Source organism: Hypanus sabinus, chromosome 2 (genome assembly GCF_030144855.1).
Source record: "Hypanus sabinus isolate sHypSab1 chromosome 2, sHypSab1.hap1, whole genome shotgun sequence".
Lineage (NCBI taxonomy): Eukaryota > Metazoa > Chordata > Chondrichthyes > Myliobatiformes > Dasyatidae > Hypanus > Hypanus sabinus.
The window spans coordinates 189897702-189921268 of record NC_082707.1 but is presented as its reverse complement, the minus strand read 5'-3'; the positions used below and the strand labels follow the sequence as shown (position 1 = coordinate 189921268).

At 43.1% G+C, this 23567-nt stretch overlaps 1 protein-coding gene across 7 annotated transcripts in view; it reads left to right on the top strand.

The window, feature by feature from the left end:
- Positions 1–23567, top strand: part of adck1 (aarF domain containing kinase 1) — a 669842-nt gene that overhangs the window by 456186 nt on the left and 190089 nt on the right. For 5 of the 7 annotated variants that reach the window (XM_059961611.1, XM_059961627.1, XM_059961603.1 and 2 more), the window contains 2 exons: positions 45–194; positions 22525–22722. In XM_059961611.1, coding sequence (XP_059817594.1) covers positions 45–194; positions 22525–22722 — 348 coding nt within the window. The remainder of the gene's footprint in view (positions 1–44; positions 195–22524; positions 22723–23567) is intronic. The other 2 variants (XM_059961621.1, XM_059961634.1) reach the window with 1 other exon arrangement.

The window sequence follows — 23567 nt, the reverse complement described above, 5'->3', positions numbered from 1 at the left end:
TAAAAAAAGTAACAAAAATAATAATATTTCACTCTTTATTCCAGATCACTCAATATCTGGGGAAGCTCTACAGTGAGATGATCTTTGTAAATGGATTTGTGCATTGTGATCCACACCCAGGCAACGTGTTAGTGAGAAAATCCCCTCAAACCAACAAGGCTGAAATTGTGTTGCTGGACCACGGACTCTATCAGGTAAACTCTCAAATCACTTTGTTGAAAACCATGGCAGCAAGACAGATGAGTTCAGAGTCGGAAGGCCACAGGCTCAAATCCTGCAATATTATTTGGAATATTCAGTTCTGATTGCTTCATTGTGGAAAGGATGTGGAAGTTTCAGAGAGGGAGCAGAGGAGGTTTACCAGGATGCTGCCTGGACTAAAGAGCATGTCTTATGAAGATGGGCTGAGTGAGCTTGGTCTTTACTCTTTGGAGCGAAGGAGACTGATAGAGCTGTACAAGATGATAAGAGATGTTGTAAGAGTGAATAGCCAGAGACCGTTTTCCCAGGGTGGAAATGACTAATGCAAAGGGTGTAATTTTAAGGTGGTTGGTTGGAAGTACATGGGGGGGTGGGGTTGTTTTAATTAGTTTTTTTAATAATAGTGATATACCGCGGAGTAGGCTCTACCAGTCCTTTGAGCCATGCTGTCCCAGTAACCCCTGACAAATCCTATTAGCTCTAATCTGATCACGGGACAATTTACAATGACCAATTAACCTGCCTGGTATGTCTTTGGACAATGGGAGGAAATTGATACACCCGGAGAAAACCCATGCATTTCACAGGGAGGATGTACAGACTCCTTAGAGAGAGCACTGGAAGTGGACTCCGAACTTCAGAATGTCCTGTGCTGTAATAAGATTGAGCTAACCACTATGCTACCTTGGCACTCCAGCATATGTCAAAGGTAAGTTCTTTACAGAGAGAGTGGTGGGTGCGTGGAATGCTCTGCCAGGGGTGGTGGTGAAGTCAGATACAGTACGGGCACTTAAGAAACTTAGTTAAACAGGCATGTGGATGATAGAAATAGGGAGGGTTCTGCAGGAGGGAAGTTAGATTGATCTTCGAGGAGCTTAAAAAGGTGGCACTACACCATGTACCAAAGGGCCTGTACTTGCTGTAATGTTCACTGTTCTGTGTTCTGTATTTGAGTGTAGAACCACAGAATTCACGCATCTCTGGTCCTGCTCATTTGAGGCCACGCAATCAATTTACGAATTCCTAAACCCGTCAATTTCCCTCTTAATCTCGCCACTCTAATTCTCTTTTCCATCAATATTTCAAGCTTTCGGGCATCAAGTTTATTTTGCACAGCTTTACAGAATTAGAGAAAGTCGCAACACTGAAGAGGCTGTTGGGCCTGTCTTGGCTGTGCTGATGAAAATGAATTACAGAGCCAACTATCATCCTCAAGGTGTGGGTCCACAGCTCTAACCCCATGCCTCTCCCGGGATATATTGCTGTATTATGAAGGACATGACAAACAGGAGCAGTGCCTGTAAGGTCTGAATTATATGATAAAGGATAAGAAACATCGAAACATGCAGAGAATCGTCGTATTTTCTCTCAACGACTAACACAGTCCAAGGGGGCAGGCTGCAGGTGTTGCTACGTGGAAGGAAACCAGAGCACCTGGAGATGTACAGACTCCTTAGAGACATTGGTGGGATTTGAACCCTGATTTTACAGATGTTAAAGCGTTACACCAGCCACTACATTACCATGCCTCCCTAATTAACCAATTAATTAATTACATGCTGGGAGCACAGATCTGGAAGAGTTCACTTTACCTGGAACCATACCATAAGGAACATAAAGGTAAACGTCTATTTAGCGTCGGTCAGGACAGGACATTTGCTATTGCCACCCAGCATGCAACTCTGCACTCCAATGCAGTTGACTTGTAACCGAGTCCAGATTCAGCTTCTTTCAAACCGTATTACGGAATTGGAGCTGGAACTGGAAGAACTGCTGATCATTCGGGAGACTGGGGAGGAGGGGAGGGTTGATTGATGGACATACAGAGGGTTTGTTACACCCAAAATGCAGGACGCCGGTAACTGGGTGACTGCCTGGAGGGGGAAAGGGAGCCACTATGGCCGTTCTCCTCGAAACGAGTACAGTATACTGCTTTGGATACATTTGTGGTGGGGGGGGGGGGTGGATGAAATAGCAGAGGAAAGCCACAGCAGTCAGGTCTCTGTCACTGAGTCTGGCTGTCTGTTTCAGAAGTGACGGGTGGAGAGGAGGAGTGCAGTAGTGATTGGGGATTCCATTCCATTGTTAGAGGAACAGACAGGACATTCTCGGGATGTAAAAGAGACACCCAGATGGTATGCTGCCTCCCGGGGTTTCAGATTCTCGATCAGTGGTATCTCTTCGGGGAAGGTATGCTCTGGACAAAAAAGGATGGGTATCAATATCCTTGCGGGCAGGTTTGGTGGAGCTGTTAGGTAGGGTTTAAATGGACACCTCTCTATTCTGAGGTTGTGCCCTCTGGTCCTAGATTCCACCCCCACTACAGGAAACATCCTCACTATGTCCACTCCATCGAGGACCTTAAATATTCGATAGGTTTTGACAACTGTAACTAAAATTTGATAACTTGGAAAGGTTTACAGGGAATTCAAAGGAATAGAGAGTGCAACAGATTGTTTGCTGAGGATGATGTCTGAGTGAAGATCTTCTCAGCAACTTCCTTTCTGTGATAAACATAAATGCTGTGTCTCTCTGCATGGATGCTGCCTGACCTGTTGAGTATTTTCAGCATCTCGGAAACACTGAATACAGACAGAGACCCTTTAGTTAACTGTTTCCAAGCTGAGAATCAATAATCTGCTTACACCAGTCCTACACCAAGCTGATTTTTTTCTCCCCATGTTTCAGGGTCAAATTAAAGTTTATAGCCATGTATACATAGGGTATAAATGCCATGAGATTTTGCTTTGTACATCAGCAGTACAGCACATTACAAACATGACAAGTTATATATACTTAAATTACGCAAATCATACACCTGTGCAAAGATAAACATGATGCGAGTGCAACTCACACACAAAATGATGGAGGAACTCATCAGTTCAGGCAGCATCTATGGAGGGGAATAAACTGTCGATGTTTCAGCCTGAGATCCTTCATCATGTCGACTGCTTATTCTGCACCATAGGTGCTAACTATTATGCTGGTTCCTTCAGCACTTAATGTGCATTGCTCAGTTTCCAGCACCTGAAGAATCACTTGTGTTTGTGATAACTATGCAAGTGGATACTGAGACACAGAAACAAAATGTAGCCTGAGGTAGGATAAGGGCTTTTAGCCATTTTTTGAACCTACAACTCCCACTGATTTCACAACTCACCTTCAAATTTGAGGTGCTTGCGGCTTCTTACTGTAGCAAAATTAACCTACCTCCAATTTCTGTTTGTATTTCAGATTTCCAGCAGCTACAGATCTTTAATTAAAACAGGAAATGCTAGGAACGCTCTGCAGGTCAGGTGGTACCTGTGGAGAGAGAAACAGTTTACGTCGTGGGTCAAAGATCTGGCAACTCTTTAGGTTTCCACTGACTGCGGGGGCTGATGCTTCTCCCACAGATATAAAAAGTACCATTTTAGTCCTGTGACAAGAGAAACACGGTAAATCCATCAACACTTGGTTGTTGGGCTTTCATCAGCTTTTCAGTTTCTGACAGGCCCACTGTGACAAGCTATTTATGGACATTGAAAAGACAGTAGGTTTGATGGATTCTGTTTTTGTAACGTTTATTTATTGTGTTCTAGGCTCTTTTGGACTGTAGTTATCTCTGCTGAGGCCCGTGCTGTGAGGTGTGGATAAATGGCCAGCTCACAACCCCACTACCGTTTGGCATATTTTAGTGCTTCCTCTTTACCAGGAATCTCCCCCATAAACCTCAGCTCAACCTGAAATCTGGTCACCTTTCAATTACATCATCAAACATCAGTACAAGCCCAACACACTATCCAATGTGTCACAGAGTCCACACTCCAACACACTACCCAATGTGACACAGAGCCCACACTCCAACATGGTATCAATTGTTTACCTACTTTATTCCATTGCTCCGCTTTAGCCATTGGTGTGACAGAGGCTTGATTGTCACACACACAAAATGCTGGAGGCACTCAATAAGTCAGTCAGCACCCATAGACAGGAGTCTATGACAGTCAACATTTTGGGCTGGGACCCTTCATTAGGACTAATGGTGTACTCCATGCATGCATGATTTTCAATTTGCCCCACGGATCTTCTTCGGACTTGAAATGCATGCCCTCTATCTAGTATTGGGACTGAATGGTAGTGCAGCGATTAGCATAATGCTGCCTCTGAGTGACTTTGTACATTCTCTGCATGCCCACATGGGTTTCCTCTGGGTGCTCCAGATTTTCCCCACATTCTGAAGGCGAATGGGTTACTAAGTTAATTGGTCACTTGTGTTCAATTGGGTGGCGCGGGCTCTTAGGGCTGGAATGGCCAGTTACCAGGCTGTATCTTCAGAAAAATACAAATTAATTATTAGACATAATAATATAGAATATAGAATAATATAAAATATTAGACATAGGGGCTGAGAAAACATATCGGCTATTTATCTGTGCACCTCGCAATTTTATAAACCTTCCTTACAATGAACATTAGTTGAAGCCATTCAGACATTGAGTCAACTCTGGCTCTTGGACTAATCCCATCTGACCCATTACAGTACCAGCGATTCACATTTAATTCCACCGCTGTCTGCAAGGAGCTTGGATGTTCTCTCTGTGACTGTGTGCTCTGGTTTCTTCCCACATTCCAAGGACATACGGGTTTATTGTTCACATGGGCATAATTGGGTGGCACAGTTTTGTTGGCCTATATCTCCAGATTAAGAAATAATCCCCCCCACTTATTTGCAGGCAACTTGTTCTGTCTGACCTTCCCATTATTGCCCCACTACTTTCCATATCAACCACCAATACTTGGGGTAATCTAGCAAATTTACCCACCAGCCAGCACATAGGAGGAAATTGGAGCACCTAGGGTAAATCCATGCAGTCACAGGAAGAACATGCGAATGCCACACAAACAGAACCTTTTCTCTCCTACATGAATTATAGGGAAATATATGGAAAGGTTGAATAGGTTAGGACTTTATTTCCTGAAGCTTAGGAGAATGGGGGGAGATTTGATAGTGGTATACAAAGTTATGAGAGATATAGATAAAAGAAATGCAAACAGGTTTTCATCACTGAAGTTGGATGAGCCTGGAAGTAGAGGCCATAGGTTAAGGTTCAAAGGTGAAATAATTAAGGGAAACCTGAAGGAAATCTTACTCACTCAGAATGTGCTGTGAGTGCGGAATGATCTGCCATTAGAAGTGGTAGATGGGGGTTCAGCTGCAACTTTTAAGAGAACTTTGTACATGGATGGGTGGGGTATTGAATGTTTTGGTTGAGGTGCAGGTCAATGGGACAAGATGGAATAATGGTGTGGCATGGACTAGATGGGCCGAGGGGCCTGATCTGTACTGTATGACTATGATGTGCCTTGAGGGCGAAGACTGAATTACATACCAGCACAAATGCAACAGATTGCAGGGAGCAAGGCAATGCAGCCAATAAAACTGCTGTCTTGTACCTCCGGGATCCAGCTTCGATCCTGTTCTTTCGAAGATGCAGCCTTGGCATCAGCTAGGAAGCAACCTGTGTCACAGAGAGAAAAGATACGTTGTCCAACAGAGCCCAGGGAATCATTGCCCTCAGAAATGTGAAGGGAAGATTAGCTCCTTTTGTCGCAGGTACATTGGAACATAGTGAAAGACGTCACTTTATGTCAGTAACCAACCCAGTCCAAGGATGTGCTGGGGCAGCTTTCAAGCGTTGCTATGCTTTTCATGTCAACATAGCATGATACAATTTACTATCTCTAACCCACGCAACTCTGGGACCAGAGAGCACAGCCTCAAAACAGAGAGACATCCATTTAGAACAGAAATGAGGAGGAATTTATTTAGCCTGAGGGTGGTGAGTCTATGGAGTTCTTGCAACAGGTGGCGGTGGAGTCCAGATCACTAGGTGCATTTAAGGTAGAGGTTAATAGGTTCTTGATTAGTTAGGGTGCAAAAGTTTCTGAAGAGAAGGCAGGGTTGAGAGGGAAATGGATCAGCCATGATGAAATTGCAGAGCAGACTTGATGGGCTGAATGGCCTAATTCTGCTTCTATGTCTTATGAGAATGTACAACCTCCTTACAGACAGCAATAGGAATTGAACTTTGATCTTACAGCTGGTGCAGTAAAGCATTACATTAACCGTCACCATACCTTGCTGACTTGTGTAAAACCTGGACTACTTTTCATGTAGTTTAAGTCAAGTCACTTTTATTGTCATTTCGACCATAACTGCTGGTACAGTGCATAGTAAAAATGAGAAAACGTTTTTTCAGGACTATGGTGTTACATGACACAGTACAAAAGCTAGACTGAACTACGTAAAAAACAACATAGACAAAAAAAAACTACACTAGACTACAGACCTACCCAGGACTGCATAAAGTGCACAAAACAGTGCAGGCATTATAATAAATAATAAGCAAGACAATAGGCACAGTAGAGGGCAGTAAGTTGGTGTCAGTCCAGGCTCTGTGTATTGAGGAGTCTGATAGCTTGGGGGAAGAAACTGTTATGTAGTCTGGTCGTGAGACTCCAAATGCTTTGGTGCCTTTTCCCAGATGGCAGGAGAGAGAAGAGATTGTATGAAGGGTGCATGGGGTCCTTCATAATGCTGTTTGCTTTGCGGATGCAGCGTGTAGTGTAAATGTCTGTGATGGCGGGAAGAGAGAACCCGATGATCTTCTCAGCTGACCTCACTATCCGCTGCAGAGCCTTGTGATCTGAGATGGTGCAATTTCCGAACCAGGCAGTGATGCAGCTGCTCAGGCTGCTCTCAATACAACCGCTGTAGAATGTGATGAGGATGGGGGGTGGGAGATGGACTTTCCTCAGCCTTCGCAGAAAGTAGAGACGCTGCTGGGCTTTCTTTGCTATGGAGCTGGTGGTGAGGGACCAGCTGAGATTCTCCGCCATGTGAACTCCAAGAAATTTGGTGCTCTTAACGATCTCTACCGAGGAGCCGTTGATGTTCAGCGGGGAGTGGTCGCTCTGTCCTGTTAACACAGAACACACCTGTTAGAACTATTGTCTCACAGCCTCAGAGACTGAAGTTCGATCCTGACCTTGGGTGCCGTCTCTGTGGAGCTTCCACCTTCTCCCTGTGACCACATGAGTATCCCCCAAGTGCTCAGTTGCTTCCTACATCTCAAACAACGTGCAGGTCTGCAGCTGAATTGATCATGTGAATTGCCAGTAGTGGTTTTGCTGATGGGAAACGTGAGTAAATTGGGTTTAGTCCAATGGGTATTTAATGGGCCTGGTGACCTGATGGAACACACACAAAGCTGGAAGAACTTAGCAGGTCAGACGGCACACGTGAAGAGAAATGATCAGTTGATGTTTCTTTTCAAGACCCTTCATCTGGACTGGTGATCTGATGGGCACATTTCTAAGCTGTATGAGTTTGCTATATCTATGTCTATGTTGTAGGGGATTGATTTTTTTGCAGTGATAATGCCATTGGAGGAACAGTGGGCTGTGGCCTCTTTCTAGAGGTAAGCCACAGATCATATTTCATGAAAATGATTTCAGGAATGAAAGGATTATCATATGAGGAGTGCCTGATGGTTCTGGGCCTCTGCTCACAGGAATTTAGAAGAATGGGGAGGGGCTGGGATATCGCTGAAACCTATCAAATGTTGAAAGGCCTAGATAGAGTGGATGTGGAGCGGATGTTTCCTATAGCAGGGGAGTCGAGGTCCAGAGGGCACAACCTCAGGATAGAGGGGCATTATTTTAGAATGGAAATGAGGAGGTATTTCTTTAGCCAGAGGTGGTGAATCTGTGGAATTCATTGCCACAAGCGGCTGTGGAGACCGTGTCATTGAGTGTACTTAAGGTGAAGGTTGATAGATTCTTGATACATCAGGGCATGAAAGGTTATGGGGAGAAGATGGGAGAATGGGGTTGAGTGGGAAATGAATTAGCCTGATCAAATAGCAGAGCAGACTTGATAGGCCTATAGACCTAATTGTGCTCGTATTTCTAATGGTCTTATTATCTAATAACTTTGAACGACAAGTACTGGCCAATGAAACCAACATATTTATACATAGCTCCTTCATGCCTGCTACCAAACATGAAACAGACAGGACCATGGCCTAGTGGTTAGCGGAATGTTACTTCAGTGCAAACAGGCCAGGGTCAATTTCTGCCACTGTCTATAAGGAATTTGTATGTTCTTCCTATAACTGCATGGGTTTCCTCTGGGTGCTCCAGTTTCCTCTCACAGTCCAAAGATGTACAGGTTAGTAGGTCAATTGGTCACATGGTTGTAATTGGGTGGCTCGGACTCTTTGTGCCAGAAAGGCGTGTTACCCTGCTGTATCTCAAAGTAAAATAAAAGTTAAACAAGTACACTGTACAGTGAATGAGAGAGAAGAAATTATTATTGAACTAGACTCTCTCCCCACCCCCCACAAAACAAAGTACTGTTCTGAAAAGCTAATTACCTCGGCACAACTTTATTTCAGCAGAAAAGGTTGTTGTGGTCCCTCAGTGTTCCGGATATTGTACTCGTCTGAGTGGGAGTGCAATTTATGAAATGTTTCCCTCAATAATTCTTCAGCATTTCAGCTCATCTCCTCTGGCCGGTGGAATTGTTTACTGCTCAGCTGTCACTGCACATTGAAGTCTTTGACTCAGCCACTGTGTTACAGTAAGGTTGAGTGACATACAACACCGTGTGTTAAATTGACATCCCTGCTTGTGAACATAGCCTGATCTGAGCTTCTACTTTCGTTGCTTTTAACTTGACTGGCTTTCCTGACAAAAAAAAGCATGGATTCATTTTAAGGTGCTTGTTATCTGTCTGGTGTTAAGGGATCATCTCCAGTCTCCACGGAGGGATCTAAAAGCCTTAGGACTTTCAGGAATTCCCCAACCTGCTGTCTTCCTGACTTTTGGAATGACAAGGTTTATTTGAATGGATCTCGTTGCCTGCCTGAATCTGACACCTGCCATGCATTCCCTGAGGGTATTTAATGGGATCAGGGAATTATTGTCAAATTTTCTGTGAACCTGGCTCCATCTGGAACATGAAGGGGTGAGTTAATATTTCAGGGAGAGGCTAAAGGTTCCACCCAGAGTTGCAGAATCTAAAAACCACAGTAGGAAGCTATCATAAACATGAGGGGTAATTTCCCCCTCCCATTCCCTCTTCTGTTCCCCACTCTGGGCTCCTCTCTTACCTCTCCTCTTCACCCCCTGGTGCCCCTTCTTCCCTTTCTCCCATGGTCCATTCTCCTCTCCTGTCAGATTCCTTCTCCAACCCTTTGCCTTTCCTACCTATCACCTCCCTGCCTCTTACCTCCTCCCCCACTCACCTTGCTATACCTATCACCTTCTAGCTTGTACTCCTTCCCCTCTCCCACCACCTCCTTATTCTGGCTTCTACCCCCTGCCTTTCTAGTTCTTTTCTATAGAAGTTGCCTGACCTGCTGAGTTCCTCCAGCATTTTGTGTGAGATTCTGTATGTGCTAGGAATCTATGCTTTCATCACTATTCTCTTACATCCCAGGTACCTCCTTGCATTTCCTCCTCTTGTACAGCTTCCAACGCCCAAGCGTAGTTCCGAGAAATGTGCAGTGTTCCTGCTGAGTCACAACCAGTGATTCATAAAGGTTTAATGGGAGTTCATGCTTTTTTAAAAAATATATATTCAGTGTGCTTATTTACAGACTTTTTTTTATATATATGGTTTTACTTGTGCTGTCAAAGATTTGTGAATGTGCGCCCAGGTCACTCTGCACAATGTGGAGAGATAGTGCAAATTACTGTTACTTTGATAAAGTTCAAAGTATACATTTATTATCAAAGTATGTGTACTTAATGCAACCTTGAGGTCTGTCTCCTTGTAGGCAGCTGCAAAACAAAGAAACCCAGTGGAACCCATTGAAAAAAAGTCAAAAGTTCAATGTGCAGAGACTTAAAAAAAATCGTGCAGACAATGACAGTAAGCAAATCTCATTCAGAACTGAAGTTCACGAAAGTGAGTCACAGACACAAAGCCAGGCATCCCTGCAGCTCATTCAGGAGCCCGTAGTTGTAGACCACAGCCTCAGCTCACAGAGGCAGCAAGCTGATCCAGTCATTTTCTCACCTCGAGCCCTGACACACCCTAACCTTTTCAATCTGGCCCAGTGCTGAAAACATCCAAACCTTGCATTAGTCTTTGCTCTTGGACCCATTAATTTGTACCTTCTCTCTACATTGTACCTCCGTAAGGGGCGGCATAGTGAGCATCAGTTATCAGTTATTGAAGGTTCAATTCCTGCCGCTGTTTGTACATTTTCCTCCTTGGTTTCCTCCCACGTTCCAAAAGAGGGTGAGAGTTAATGAGTTGTGGGCATGCCATGTCGGCACTGAAAGTATGGCAACACTTGTTGCCTGGCCCCAGCACATCGCAAACAATGCCTCAAATTTCATTGAATATTTCGATGTATCTGTGACAATCTTTTAATGTTTTCTAAAGTGCACCACTTCATTATGAACTCCCTCAAGCAGAATTTTCCTTGTGTTTGCCACGTTCTCCTGTATATTAGCTGCCTCTATATTGCCTCCCTGGCTCAGTTTTGTATCATTAGCAAACTTCCTATTTGGGTTATTTCCAAATCCAGGTTGTCTAGCCTTCACGAAAGAAAAACGTAAACATAAAAGATGCTGCAGATGCTGGAAATCCAGAGTTACATGCACAAAATGCTGGAGGAGCTCAGCAGGTCAGGAAGCATCTATGGAGAGGAATGAACAGTCGAACTTTTGGTCCAAGACCCTTCATCAGGGTACTAAAGGAAGAGGAAAGAAGTGAGAATAAAAAGGTGGTGAGGGGAGGAAGAGGAAGGAGTACAACCTGGCAGGTGAAGTTAGGTAAGGGGGCAAATGGGTGAGTTGAGGAACCTTCACAAGTAAAACATTGATTCAAAACTGATCCTTGAGGGGACCCCATTCAGAAAGGAATCTGTCTCTCTCTTTCGATACAATATTCCACCTGAGTTTCAAACTTTTAAGTAAATTTTTTTATCAAAGTACATATACGTCACCATATACACGTTTATTATCTTGTGGGCATACTCATTAAATCCATAATAGGATAATAACCATAATAGAATTGATGAAAGACCGCACCAACTTGGGTGTTCAACCAATGTGCCAGAGACAACAAACTGTGTAAAGACAAAATGGAGCAAAATAATAATAAATAAATAAGCAATAAATATCAAGAACATTCGATGAAGAGTCCATAGCCTGTGAAGATATGTCAATGATGGGGCAAGTGAAGTTATCCCCTTCGGTTCAAGAACCTGATGGTAGTAACAGTTCCTGAACATGGTGGTGTGAGTCCTGAGGCTCCTGTACCTTCTTCCTGATGCCAGCAGTGAGAAGGGAGCATGAGCTGGGTGGTGAGGTTAACTGAAATGTGTGCTGCTTTCCTATGACAACACTCTGTGTAGATGTGATTAATGGTAAAGAGGGCAGTTTGTGGTGCTGAGAGATTCAGTTTGCTGATACTCCTGAGAACCGTGCTATATAATTACAGGTCATTGCTTCTGCTGACAGACTGACTGGGCGTCCGTGTTCAGTTCAGGTTCATTCTTCCATTTGTTCCTCCTTGTGTTCTTGGGGGATGGTTGACATCAACAAATCCAGCAGGTGTGAACCCAAAGATCTGAAACTCAACACTTGAAACATTATGTCAATTGACAAGTGGCCCATTCTTACCTATTCCATTTACCTATCCTCTATCCTACTGGATAGAACATAGCACATAGCACAGTACAGGCCCTTTGGCTCCAATATTGTGCTGACCTTTTAACCCACTCTAAGATCAATCTAACCCTTCCCTCACACCTAGTCCTCATTTTTGATCATCTGTGTGCCTACCTAAGAGTTTCTTCAATATCCCTAATCTATCTGCCTCTACCACCACGCCTGGCAGTGCATTCCACACACTCACCACTTTCTGTCTAAAAAAACCTGCCACTGACATCACCCCTCTGCTTTCCTCAAATTACTTTAAAATTATTCCCTCGATATTAGCCATTTCACAAGATCACAGGACAAAGGAGAAGTAGGCCATTTGGCCCATTGAGTCTGCTCTGCCACTCCACCATGAGCCAAGCTTTTCTCCCATCTAGTTCCAATTTCTGGCTTTTTCCCCATATCCCTTGATACCCTGACTAATTAGATACCTATCAATCTCCTCCTCAAACACCCTCAATGATTGGGCCTCCACAGCTGTATGTGGCAATGAATTCCATAAATCCATGACCCTCTGGCTAAAAAAATTCTCCTCATCTTTTTTAAATGGGTACCCTCTAATTCTAAGACTGTGGCCTTTTGTTCTGTACTCAACCACCAAGGGAAACAGCCTTTCTGCACCTACTCTGTCCAACCCTTTCAACATTCGAAATGTTTCTATGAGATCCCCTCTCATTCTTCTATACTCTAATGAATACAATCCAAGAGCCGACAAACACTCCTCATATGTTAGCCAGCATTTCCACCCAGGAAAAAAGCCTCTGCTCATGGTCTATGCCTTTTACAACCTGTACATCTCTATCAATTCACCTCTCATCCTCCCTTGCTCCACAGAGAAAAATCCTAGCTTGCTTAACCTATTTTCACAAGCCATGTCCTGTGATCTAAGTAGTATCCTGGTAAATATCTTCTGCATCCTCTCTAAAAACTTCTACATCCTTTCTTTAATGAGATGACCAGAACTGAACGTAATACTCCAAGTGTAGTCTAAGCAGGGATTTACAGAGCTATAACATTACCTTTGAACTGAATATATATGACCAAGAACCAAATGAGATCTTACAGAAGCATACAGAATGGAAACAGGTCCTTCAGCCCATTAAGTCAGTACCAACCATCAAGTGCCCATCAAGAAATCAATGAAGTCATGAGAGGTGCATATAAGGTGAATAGCAAAGGTCTTTTCTCCAGGGTAGGTGTGCCTACTCTGGCAGCTCCAGATCTAAGGACACAATCTGGTTTAGAATTCTGTTGTTTGCATGATGTGTGTACGTTTTTACCCCTGTCTTTCTCAACCTAGTGGTTTTGGTCTTCCTTTTTTAAAATTGGGTTTTTTGAGTTTCTTGCATTGTGGCTGCCTGTATGCAGACAAATCTCAAGGTGTAGAATTTATACATTCTTTGATAATGAAAGTACTTGAATTTCTAAAACAAGAAGGCATAGGCTTAATGTGAGTGTAAAGATTTAAAAGGGGCACGAGAGGCAGCTTTTCCACATAGAGTGTGGTGAGTATATGGAATGAGTTGCCAGAGGATGTGGTACAAATTCCAGTCTCCTCTCCATAGACTGCCTTAATGAAGTAGCCAGCAGAATAAAAGAGCCCACCTACCCCAGTCATTCTCTCTTTTCTCCCTCCTTCCATTGGGCGGAAGTTACAAAAGCCTGAAGGCACGTACCACCAGGGTCACAGACGGCTTCTACCCCACTACTATAAGATTGTTCAACAGTTCCTTAGTACAATAAGATGGACTCTTGACCTCATAAATTACCTCATTATGAACTTGCGCCTTATTCTCTGCCTGTGTTTTTTATTATGCATTCTGTTATTGCTTTAACTAGTACTACCTCAACTGGTTCTTAGAAGTAGGTATAGAGGAGATGTCAGGGGCAAGTTTGTTTTTTTTTGTATATATACACGCAGAGAGTGGTGATTGCGTGGAATTGGCTGCTGGCGGCGGAGGCAGATACGATAAGGTCTTCTAAGAGACTCCTGGATGGCTACATGGAGCTTGGAAAAATAGATGGCTATTGGTAAAGCCAAGGTAGTTCTAAGGTAGGGACATGTTTGGCAGAGCTTTGTGCGGAAGGGCCTGTATTGTGCTGTAGGTTTTCTATGTTTCTAATTGTAATGAATTAATCAGTATGAACGGTATGCAAGGCAAGGTTTTTGTTGTATCATGGTACATGTGGCAATAATAAACCAAACTTCTTCACCATGCTCCTTGTATTTCATTTCCCTCCCTGTACTGCACTTTCTCGGGAACTGTAACACTGTATTACGTAGTAATATTGGATGTAATGCTGAGGGTTTATAAGGCACCTGTGAGGCCTCACTTGGTATTGTGAGCAGTTTTGGACCCCTTTTCTAAGAAAGAATTTGCTGACATTGGAGACGGTTCAGAGGAGGTTCACAAGAATGATTCCATGAATGAAAGACTTATTGTATGAGGGGCGATTGATGGCTCTGGGCCTTTAGTCGCTGGAATTTAGAAGAATTGTGGGTGGAGGGGTGGAATCTCATTGAAATCTATTGTATATTGAAAGGCCTAGATAGAGTGGCTGTTTCCTATGGTGGGGCAGTTTGGGACCAGGGAGCACAGCTTTAGAATAGAGACCTCCATTAAGAATGGAGATAAAGAGTAATTTCTTTAACCAGAGGATGGTGAAACTGTGGGAACTTTGCCACCGGCAGCTGTGGAGGCCAGGTCATTGGGTGTAATTGAGGCAGAGGTTGATAGATTCTTGGTTAGTCAGAGCATGAAAGGTTATGGGGAGAGGTAGGACAATGGGGCTGAGAGGGAAATGGAGCAGCCATGATGAAAAGTGCAGCAGACTCAATGGGCCGAATGGCCTAATTCTCCTCCTATGTCCAATGATGTTATTCTGCATTGTGTTTTCTAAATAATACCTCAATGTGCTTATGTATGGAATGATATGCCTGTATTTCAATGCATGTGACAATAGTATATCAACACCAATGCGAATACCAAGAAACACCAAGAGAAGGACTTCCAGAGGTTGGTTTCCACACAACTGAAGACATGGCCACTGAGGCAGGGTGAGGGAAGTGGGCAGAAACCTTAGAAGTTTGCATAACTGTAGCAGGTTCCAGAGGCACAAGAGGTGAGGCACTGCCAGGATTTGAAAACATGGATTTAAGTATAAAGCTTGACCTCCTCCCATGTTTCCTGATGGACGCAGTGGTGAGAGAAAAAAAACCAGCCTGGAGAGCTGCTGAGAAAAGAAAGTGGAAAGACAACAGAGATTAACTCCCCTTTCCTCAGCTTCTCAACATTTCTCTTTCCTTTCTAGAGTCATAGAGCAATACAGCACAGAAGCAGGCCCTTTGGCCCATCTACTCCATGTGCTCTGTCTGGAAGTGTATCTGACAGTTCTCTGACCTGCCTGTTTCTGTGGCTTTCACTGGGAAACAGGCGCCTGTTGACCTAATCAAGTGTCCTGGCTGAATTGCCAGCTGCACTCGCCCGTGTTTAAAAACATGCAGATGGTCCTCTCATTATTTGCATGCTGTTGAGGTGATCACTCGACCGTAGTCGGTGACCATGGGGACTTGTGCGCGTACAGATGCGCAGTTTGTCTTTGGAAGGTGTTCTTGACTGCTGCTGACCTGATGAGACTCAGAGGGAGCAGGAGCACGTTTTCCCCTGTGCCCGAATGCTGGTCTGTGAATTCCGGCGCGCTCAGCGTGAATCTCGCAGCTGAGGCAGTGCCATCCCACTGAGGACAGCAACCGATGCAGGAAAGTCGTCTCACAAACTCAGCTGCTGAGGCTCCTGATGCAGTGAGCTGCACTGCACGCATTTCCTTAAAGCATTCCTGAAACTAAGCCTTTTGTAATGTGGCTGTGTCAAATTGTGTTTGGTAACTTTTTTTAAAAAAACGGCATGTATACACCATTTTATTCAACTAATCTGTTGTTGATAGAGACCTGGCCTCTATCTTAAGCAGTTATCATGAACATACAGGTTATCTAGTTGTTACCAAGTCCCCTTTGTTCCCCCTGACATTCCACATTCTCATTGCGGGAGTTAACTATGTGTGCACTGGCTACCACTTAAAAAAATGTACAGAATTGTGCGAAAGTCTTGGGCACATATATCCTCTGTACCACTGCCACAATAAAAAACAAATTTCATGACAGATGTGAGTGATGATAAACCTGTTTCTGAGGACAAGGAGAGGGATGCCGTGGTGGGAAAAGGGAAGGGAAAGGGAAAGGGGAGAAAGCAGGAAGCACCAGAGAAACATTTTATAATGATCAGTAAACTAATTGTTTGGAATCAAATGACCTTGCCTGGTGTCTCAGGGCTGGGTGTGTCTGTACCTGTGCCACTCACCACTCCTGGCACTCCTTCTCTGCCACCTGTCCCACACCCTTCCTGTGGCACTCCATCCTCACTATTCCCAACATTCTTTAGAAACATAGAAAACCTACAGCACAATACAGGCCCTTCAGCCCACAAAGCTGTGCCGAACATGTCCTTACCTGAGAAACTACCTAGGCTCACCCATAGCCCTCTATCTTTTTTAAGCTCCATGTACCTCTCCAGGAGTCTCTTAAAAGACCCTATCGTTTCCACGTCCACCACCACCACCGGCAGCCCATTCCACACACTCACCATTCTGCGTAAAAAACCTACCCCTGTACCTACTTTCAAGCACCTTAAGATTATGCCCTCCTGTGCTAGCCATTTCAACCCTGGGAAAAAGCCTCTGACTATCCAAACAATCAGTGCCTCTCATTATCTTGTGCACCTCTATCAGGTCACCTCTCAATCTCCATCGCTTCAAGGAGAAAAGGCCAAGTTCATTCAACCAAGGCCGAGTTTATTCCTGCCAAAGTAATAAACTGGCTTTCCACTTCACATTGACAGCTATAGTATTGTGCAAGTCTTAGACACCTTAACTATATGTGCCTAAGACTTTTGCATAGTATTGTACTACATTTAGTAAAGCATTTAATAAGAGAGGGTTATTCAGAAAGTCAGGAGGCACATGGTCTGATTGTGTGGATTCAGAATTGGCTTGCCCACAGAAGGAAGAGGGTGGTTGTCGATGGAGTGTATTCTGCCTGAAGGTCAGTAACTAGTAATGTTCCACAGGGATATATTCTGATAACCCTGCTCTTTCTAATTTTTATAAATGACTTGGATGAGAAAGTGGAAGGGTTTCAGATGACATGAAGGTTAGTGGAGTTGTCAATAGTGTAAGAAGTTGACAAGATGCAGAGCTGGGCTGAGAAGTGGCAGATGCCGTTCAGCCTGGAAAAGTGTGAATTGATTCACCTTGGAATTTGAATGCAAAAAAAAAACAGGGCTAATGGTAGGATTCTTAACAGTGTGGAGGTTCGGAGAAATCTTGGGGTCCATGTCCATAGATCCTTCAAAGTTACCGCATAGGTTTGTTAAGAAGCCAGATGGTGAGTGGACCTTCATTAGGTGGGGGATTGTGGTCAAGAGCTAAAAAGTAATGTTGCAGCTCTATAAAACACTGGTTAAACCACATTTCAAATACTGTGTTCAGTTCTGGTCACCTCATTATAGGAAGGATATGGAAGCTTTAGAGAGAGTACAGAGGAGATTTACCTGGATGCTGCCTGAATTAAAGAGCATGTCTTATGAGGGAGCTAGGACTTTTCTGTCCAGAGCGAAGGAGGATGAGAGGTGACTTGGCAGACGTATGCAGGATGATAAGAGCTATAAATCAAGTGGATAGCTAGAAATTTTTTCCAAGGGTGGAAGTGGCTAATATGAGAGACTTTAAGTTTAAGGTGATTGGAGGAAAGTATTGAAGGGATGTGAGTGGTAGGTTTTCACACACACAGTGAAGATACATTAGTAACATGTAAGAGGCACATTGATGATAGAAAAATGGAGGGCTGTAGAATCATTTCAAGAATGTCAAATCTTAAAATTCGACTTCATACATTAAAACAAAATGGGAGAAGGAGGGATAATTATATCTGAGGAAGAATGGACAACAATATGGAGATATCAATGGAAGTGTACCAGTTCACAGAAATGGAGGGAGTTTGGATGGAAAAACTTGATAAGATATTTTATTACACCCTTTCAGAAATCCCATTATGATAGTAACCTCCCTGTTTGCTGGAGAAATTGTGGAAATCAAAATGCAAATCATTATCATATTTTTTGGGACTGCCCTGTTATCAAAAACTATTGGAGGGGTATACACAATGTCCTACAAGACATCTTTAAATGTGAAATACCCTTAGAGAATAAAACCATATATTTTGGGTATATACCTCAAGAATGGTTGAAAAGAGATCAATATTTAATGAATATACAGTTGGTGACTGGTAAAAAGACTCTTACTGGGAAATGGTTATCACAGGAGAGCCCAACTTTAAATGCATGGATGGAAATTACAATGGACATTTACAAAATGGAGAAGATAACAACATCTGTTAATCATAAGCTGGAACAATTTGATTCAAACTGGGAAAAATGGTTTTACTACATAGTGCCTCATAGGCCTGATTTTATTCTCACAAATCAATGTTGTAAAAAAAAAATCACTCCCTACTTGTACATAGTTTTTTCTTTCTACTCTTTTCTATAAGTGTATACCTCAGATATATACTATGTGGAGATTTGTGACATATGATTATATGATATATATGTACAATGTCCGAACTACATCTTATGGAAATGTTTGTTTGATGATGAACTTCAATAAAAAAATAAATTACAAAAAAAATGGAGGTCTATGTAGGTGGGAATGGTTAGATTGATCAAAGAGTGGGTTAAAAGGTCAGCACAGCTTTGTGGAATGCAGAACTTGTACTGTGCTGTAATGTTCTATGTTCTAAAGATAAAGATAGAAACCTGGCATCAGATAATCAAAGTAACTAGAAAGAAGCTAATGTTTGTTAACATCTCTGTCTAGACCCTTGTATGTTCCCCATAAGGTTTGAACTGACTATATGCTAATATTGCCTTACATACACTAGTTTTATTTTACTAGCCGACGAGTGAATCTTGGCTATCATCCAGCCACAATGTAGGAGGTGATTTTCAAGTGATGCTGCAGGATATTTTGAGTTCAGAAGAACAGGCTCCTGGCTTAACACCCCTTTCTAAAGACTGTGTTTGGAGAGATCATGGGACTTGAACCCATGACCTTCTGATCCAGACACCCACTGAGACAAGGTTGGCATCGAGCACCAAGGAGCTGTTCACTTGCATTGTTTTGGGAAAAACTAGGGCAGCCATTGTAAAGAGATTTATCTTGAAGTTAAGAAGTGAGATTATTATGGAACTGTTCTCGGATTCCTGCTGTCATTATATAAACTCAGTGGCCACTTTATTAGGTACAAGAGGTACCTATTAAAGTAGCCACTGAGTGTAATAGCAAAATGGTGCTTATAAGATCTGGGTTCCAATTCTGAACAAACATAATTAAATTGTAGCCGATTTTAATCTTGTATCAATATCCAAGCACTTAGCGGTTGATGGATATGCTGTGACAGACTTGAAACTTTTTACATAGATTGAAATATACAGTATCTTTCAGACAATCAGGAACTCCTCAGACATTCGCAAAGAAACTAACACACAGTTAGTGGCTGCTTTATTAGAAACACCTGTATACCTGGTCATTAACGCAAATATCTGATCAGCCAAACGTGTGGGAGCAAGTCAATGCATTAAAGCATGCAGACATGGTCAAGAGGTTCAGTTTTTGTTCAGTCCGAACATCAAAATGTGGAAGAAATGTGATTGAGGTGACTTTGACCTTGGAATGACTGTTGGTGCCAGATGGGGTGGTCTGAGTATTCCAGAAACTGCTGATCTCCTGGGATTTTCACACACAACAGTCTCTAGAGTTTACAGAGAATGATGTGAAAAAAAAGACAAAGAACAAATCTAGTGAGCAGCATTTCTGCGGGTGAAAATGCCTTTGACAGAGGAGAATGGGCCAGACTGGTTCATGCTGATGGAGAGGTGACAGTAAGACGAGTAACCATGTGTTACAGCACTGGATTGCGGAGGAGCACCTCAGAACACACAGCGCACTGAAACATGTATTCTGCTCCTGTGGCCACTTTATTAGGTACACTCCTGTAACTGATAAAGGGGCCTCTGGGTGTCATGGCAAAATGGTGATGATGTCATCATTTGTGTAGGCAGCAACTCCTTCAAGTTACGTCACTTTTTATTGTCATTTCGACCAGAAACTGCTGGTACAGTACACAGTAAAAACGAAACAACGTTCCTCCAGGACCACAGTGCTACATGAAACAACACAAAAGTACGCCAGACTATGTGAGACAACTCAAGGCTACACTAGACTACACAAAACATAAAAACTACACTAGACTACATAAAGTGCACAAAACAGTGTAGGGCAGTACAATAATTAATACATAAATAATTCAGAAACAAGACAATAGGCACAGTAGAGGACAAATTTCAATATGATAATAAATGATGTAGATGTCAGTCTAGACTCTGGGTATTGAGGAGTCTGATGGCTTGGGGGAAGAAACTGTGCACAATCTGGTCGTGAGAGCCCAAATGCTTCAGTACCTTTTGCCAGATGGCAGGAGGGAGAACAGTTTGTATGAGGGGTGCTTGGGGTCCTTCACAATGTTGGCAGCCATGAGTTGGGGACCAATTTAGAATAGCATGTGTCTTTGAAATCAATGCTGCTGAACAGATTTATTTGAAGTTATACATGAATTTTTAAGGTTCATTGCCAGAGTGAGAATGTTTTCATCTGGCTAGATATCCTAAAATAGGGGCTATCAATGTTCCCCTTATTACTTGTGGACCTGACAGTGAGTTGAGCAGCACGTTCTTTGTCCAGCAGAGGTTAGAACAGATATGATGGGAAAATAGCATAGAAGCACTTGAGGGAACAACTTCCTCCATGGGTAAAGAGGAAGACAAAATGGTACCGATGAAGGAGCTCTGATTAGATACAGAAGTGAGAGGAATTGTGAGCACTGGAGTGGATTAGTTTTGCCTTCTGTCGATGCACAGTAGAGTCTATGCTAAGTGGTTGCATCATGGTCTGGCATGGAAGCACCAATGCCCAGGAACAGGAAAGCCTACAAAAAGTGGTGGATAGACCCCACTCCATCACAAACAAATCCCTCCTCTCTATTGAGCACACCTACAAGGACTGCTGCCACAAGAAAGCAGTATTCATCATCTAGGACCCCTCACCATCCAGGCCATATTCTCCAGGTTCAAGGATATTTATTTCCCCATCAGGCTCCTGAACCAGTGTGGATAGCTCCATTCACTTTAACACTGAACTAATCCACAACTTACAGACTCACTTTCAACAAGTCTATAACTGTTCTCAGTATGCATTTGAAGAAGTGGCAGATGGAATACAGTGTCAGTCATGCACTTTGCTAGAAATAGTAAAGACCATTTTCTAAATGGAGGGAAAGTTCAAAAATCCGAGGTGCAAAGGGACATGGGAGTCCTCGTGCAGGATTCCCTGAAGATTAATTTGCAGGTTGAGTCAGAGGTGAGGAAGGCAAATGTGATGTTAGCATTCATTTTGATAATATAAAAGCAAGGATGTTATGTTGAGGCTTCATAAAGTACTGTTGAGGCCACACTCGGAGTATTGTGAGCAGTTTTAGGGCCCTTATCTATGAAAGATGCTGAAGAAGGGTCTTGGCCTGAAATGTCGACTTTTACTCTTTTTTGTAGCTGCTGCCTGATCGGCTGGGTTCCTCCTGCATTTTGTGTGTGTTGCTAAGAAAGGATGTGCTGAAAATGGAGACGGCTCAAAAGAAGTTCACGAAAATGGTTCCAGTATTGAAAGGCTTGTCATATGAGAAGCAATTGATGGCTCTGGACCTGTACTCACTGAAATTCAGAAAAACAAGGAGTGACCTCATAGAAATCTATCGGATGTTGAAAGGCCTCGATAGAGTGGATGTGGGTAGGATGTTTCCTATGGTGTGGGAGTCTAAGACCAGAGGACACAGCCTCAGAATAGAGGGGCATCCTTTTAGTATGGAGATGAGGAGGAATTTCTTTAGCCAGAGAGTGGTGAATCTGTGGAATTCTTTGCCACAGGTGGATGTGGAGGCCAAGTCATTTAAGGCAGAGGTTGATACATTCTTGATTAATCAGGGCATGAAGGGATACGATGAGAAGGCAGGAAATTGGGGCTGAGAGGGAAGATGGATAAACCCCGATGAAATGGTGGAACAGATTCAACGGGCCAAATGGCCTAATTCTGCTCTAATATCTTATGGTAGGTATATATGCATACATTCATTTTGTACAGAAATTAACCTCAGGGTTGTATATGGTAATATTGTCATCATCATCATCATGTGCATGTCATATGATTTGGGTGATCATTGTCTTTCCATGACCATGATTGTACTTGGCAATAAGCTGGCATAGACGTATTTAGGTAATAAATTTACATTGAACTTTGAAATAGGAGTTTTCTGGCGTAAATTGTATATCTAGATTTCAAGTATAAAGCAAAGTCAATGTTTTGGATGCTTTTTTAGATGGGTTGATGTCCAGTTGCAATTGTTACCTGGACTTCCTTTTAATTCTTGGTTTTGTTCAGACCCTGACAGACGAGTTCCGTCTGGATTATTGCCGTCTATGGCGCTCTCTAATCAAGACCGACATGAAGGGCATTGAGACGTATAGCCGGCAGCTGGGGGCTGGCGATTTGTATCCACTCTTTGCCTGCATGATAACGGCCAGATCCTGGGCATCCATAAGCAAAGGAATTGACCAAGTACCAGTCAGCGAAAATGAGGTGAGCAAAAATTAGAAAATTTATGATTCGCCTTTAACACGGCATTGGCAAGATGCTTCAATGATCCAGATCTCCTCAACTGTAAGTAAAACCTTTGCTATATTCACATTGAAATCCCGATTTGTTGCTATGTGTATTAAGACCTACAGCTGCAATGGAGCACAGACGTCTAAGCTTAGAGGTGAATTGAAAACAATTAACTGACGGTTCACATTGCCCCATTGCTGTACAGAGTGAGTGTTGTGTTGGTGGCGGGACTGCTGATTGGATGAGATAGTAAACTCAGGCTCTTCTCTGCCAATCGAATGAAACTCTTTCAAAAATGTGCAGAAAGACATTAACCCTGGTCTGGTAGCATTTCTCCCTCAGCCATTCTGTCTACCAAGTTGTTTTAAATTCTTATTTTTGAGGATTTCTGGCTAGCAAGGCCAGCATTTATTGTGCATCCCTAAGATTTTTTAAGTAGGGCCTTGGGCTACTGCTGATGTTGGGGCCCTTGCTTTGCACAATTTGGCTGCCCTGCTTGCTAGACTTCAAAAGGACTTCATATAAGGATCATGAAGAGTATGGTCGAAATGCCAAGTCTTTGTCTTAATCCAGCAGTGGTGCTTTCTTGGCAGAATTATGATTTGGAACGGGGAGCAATGACAAAGTGCCTTTCTATTCGAGGCTGTATGTCAGACCCAACTGTGAATCTTGCGCACTCCTCGAAACCCAGCCTACTAGCAAACAGGCCTCCACAGTGAAGCTGCCTTTATAATGTAGTGCTACAGATACTTCCTGCATTCACTGTGGTTGTCACGGCGATGTCACTGATGTTGCACAAACTCATTATCCTTTTACCT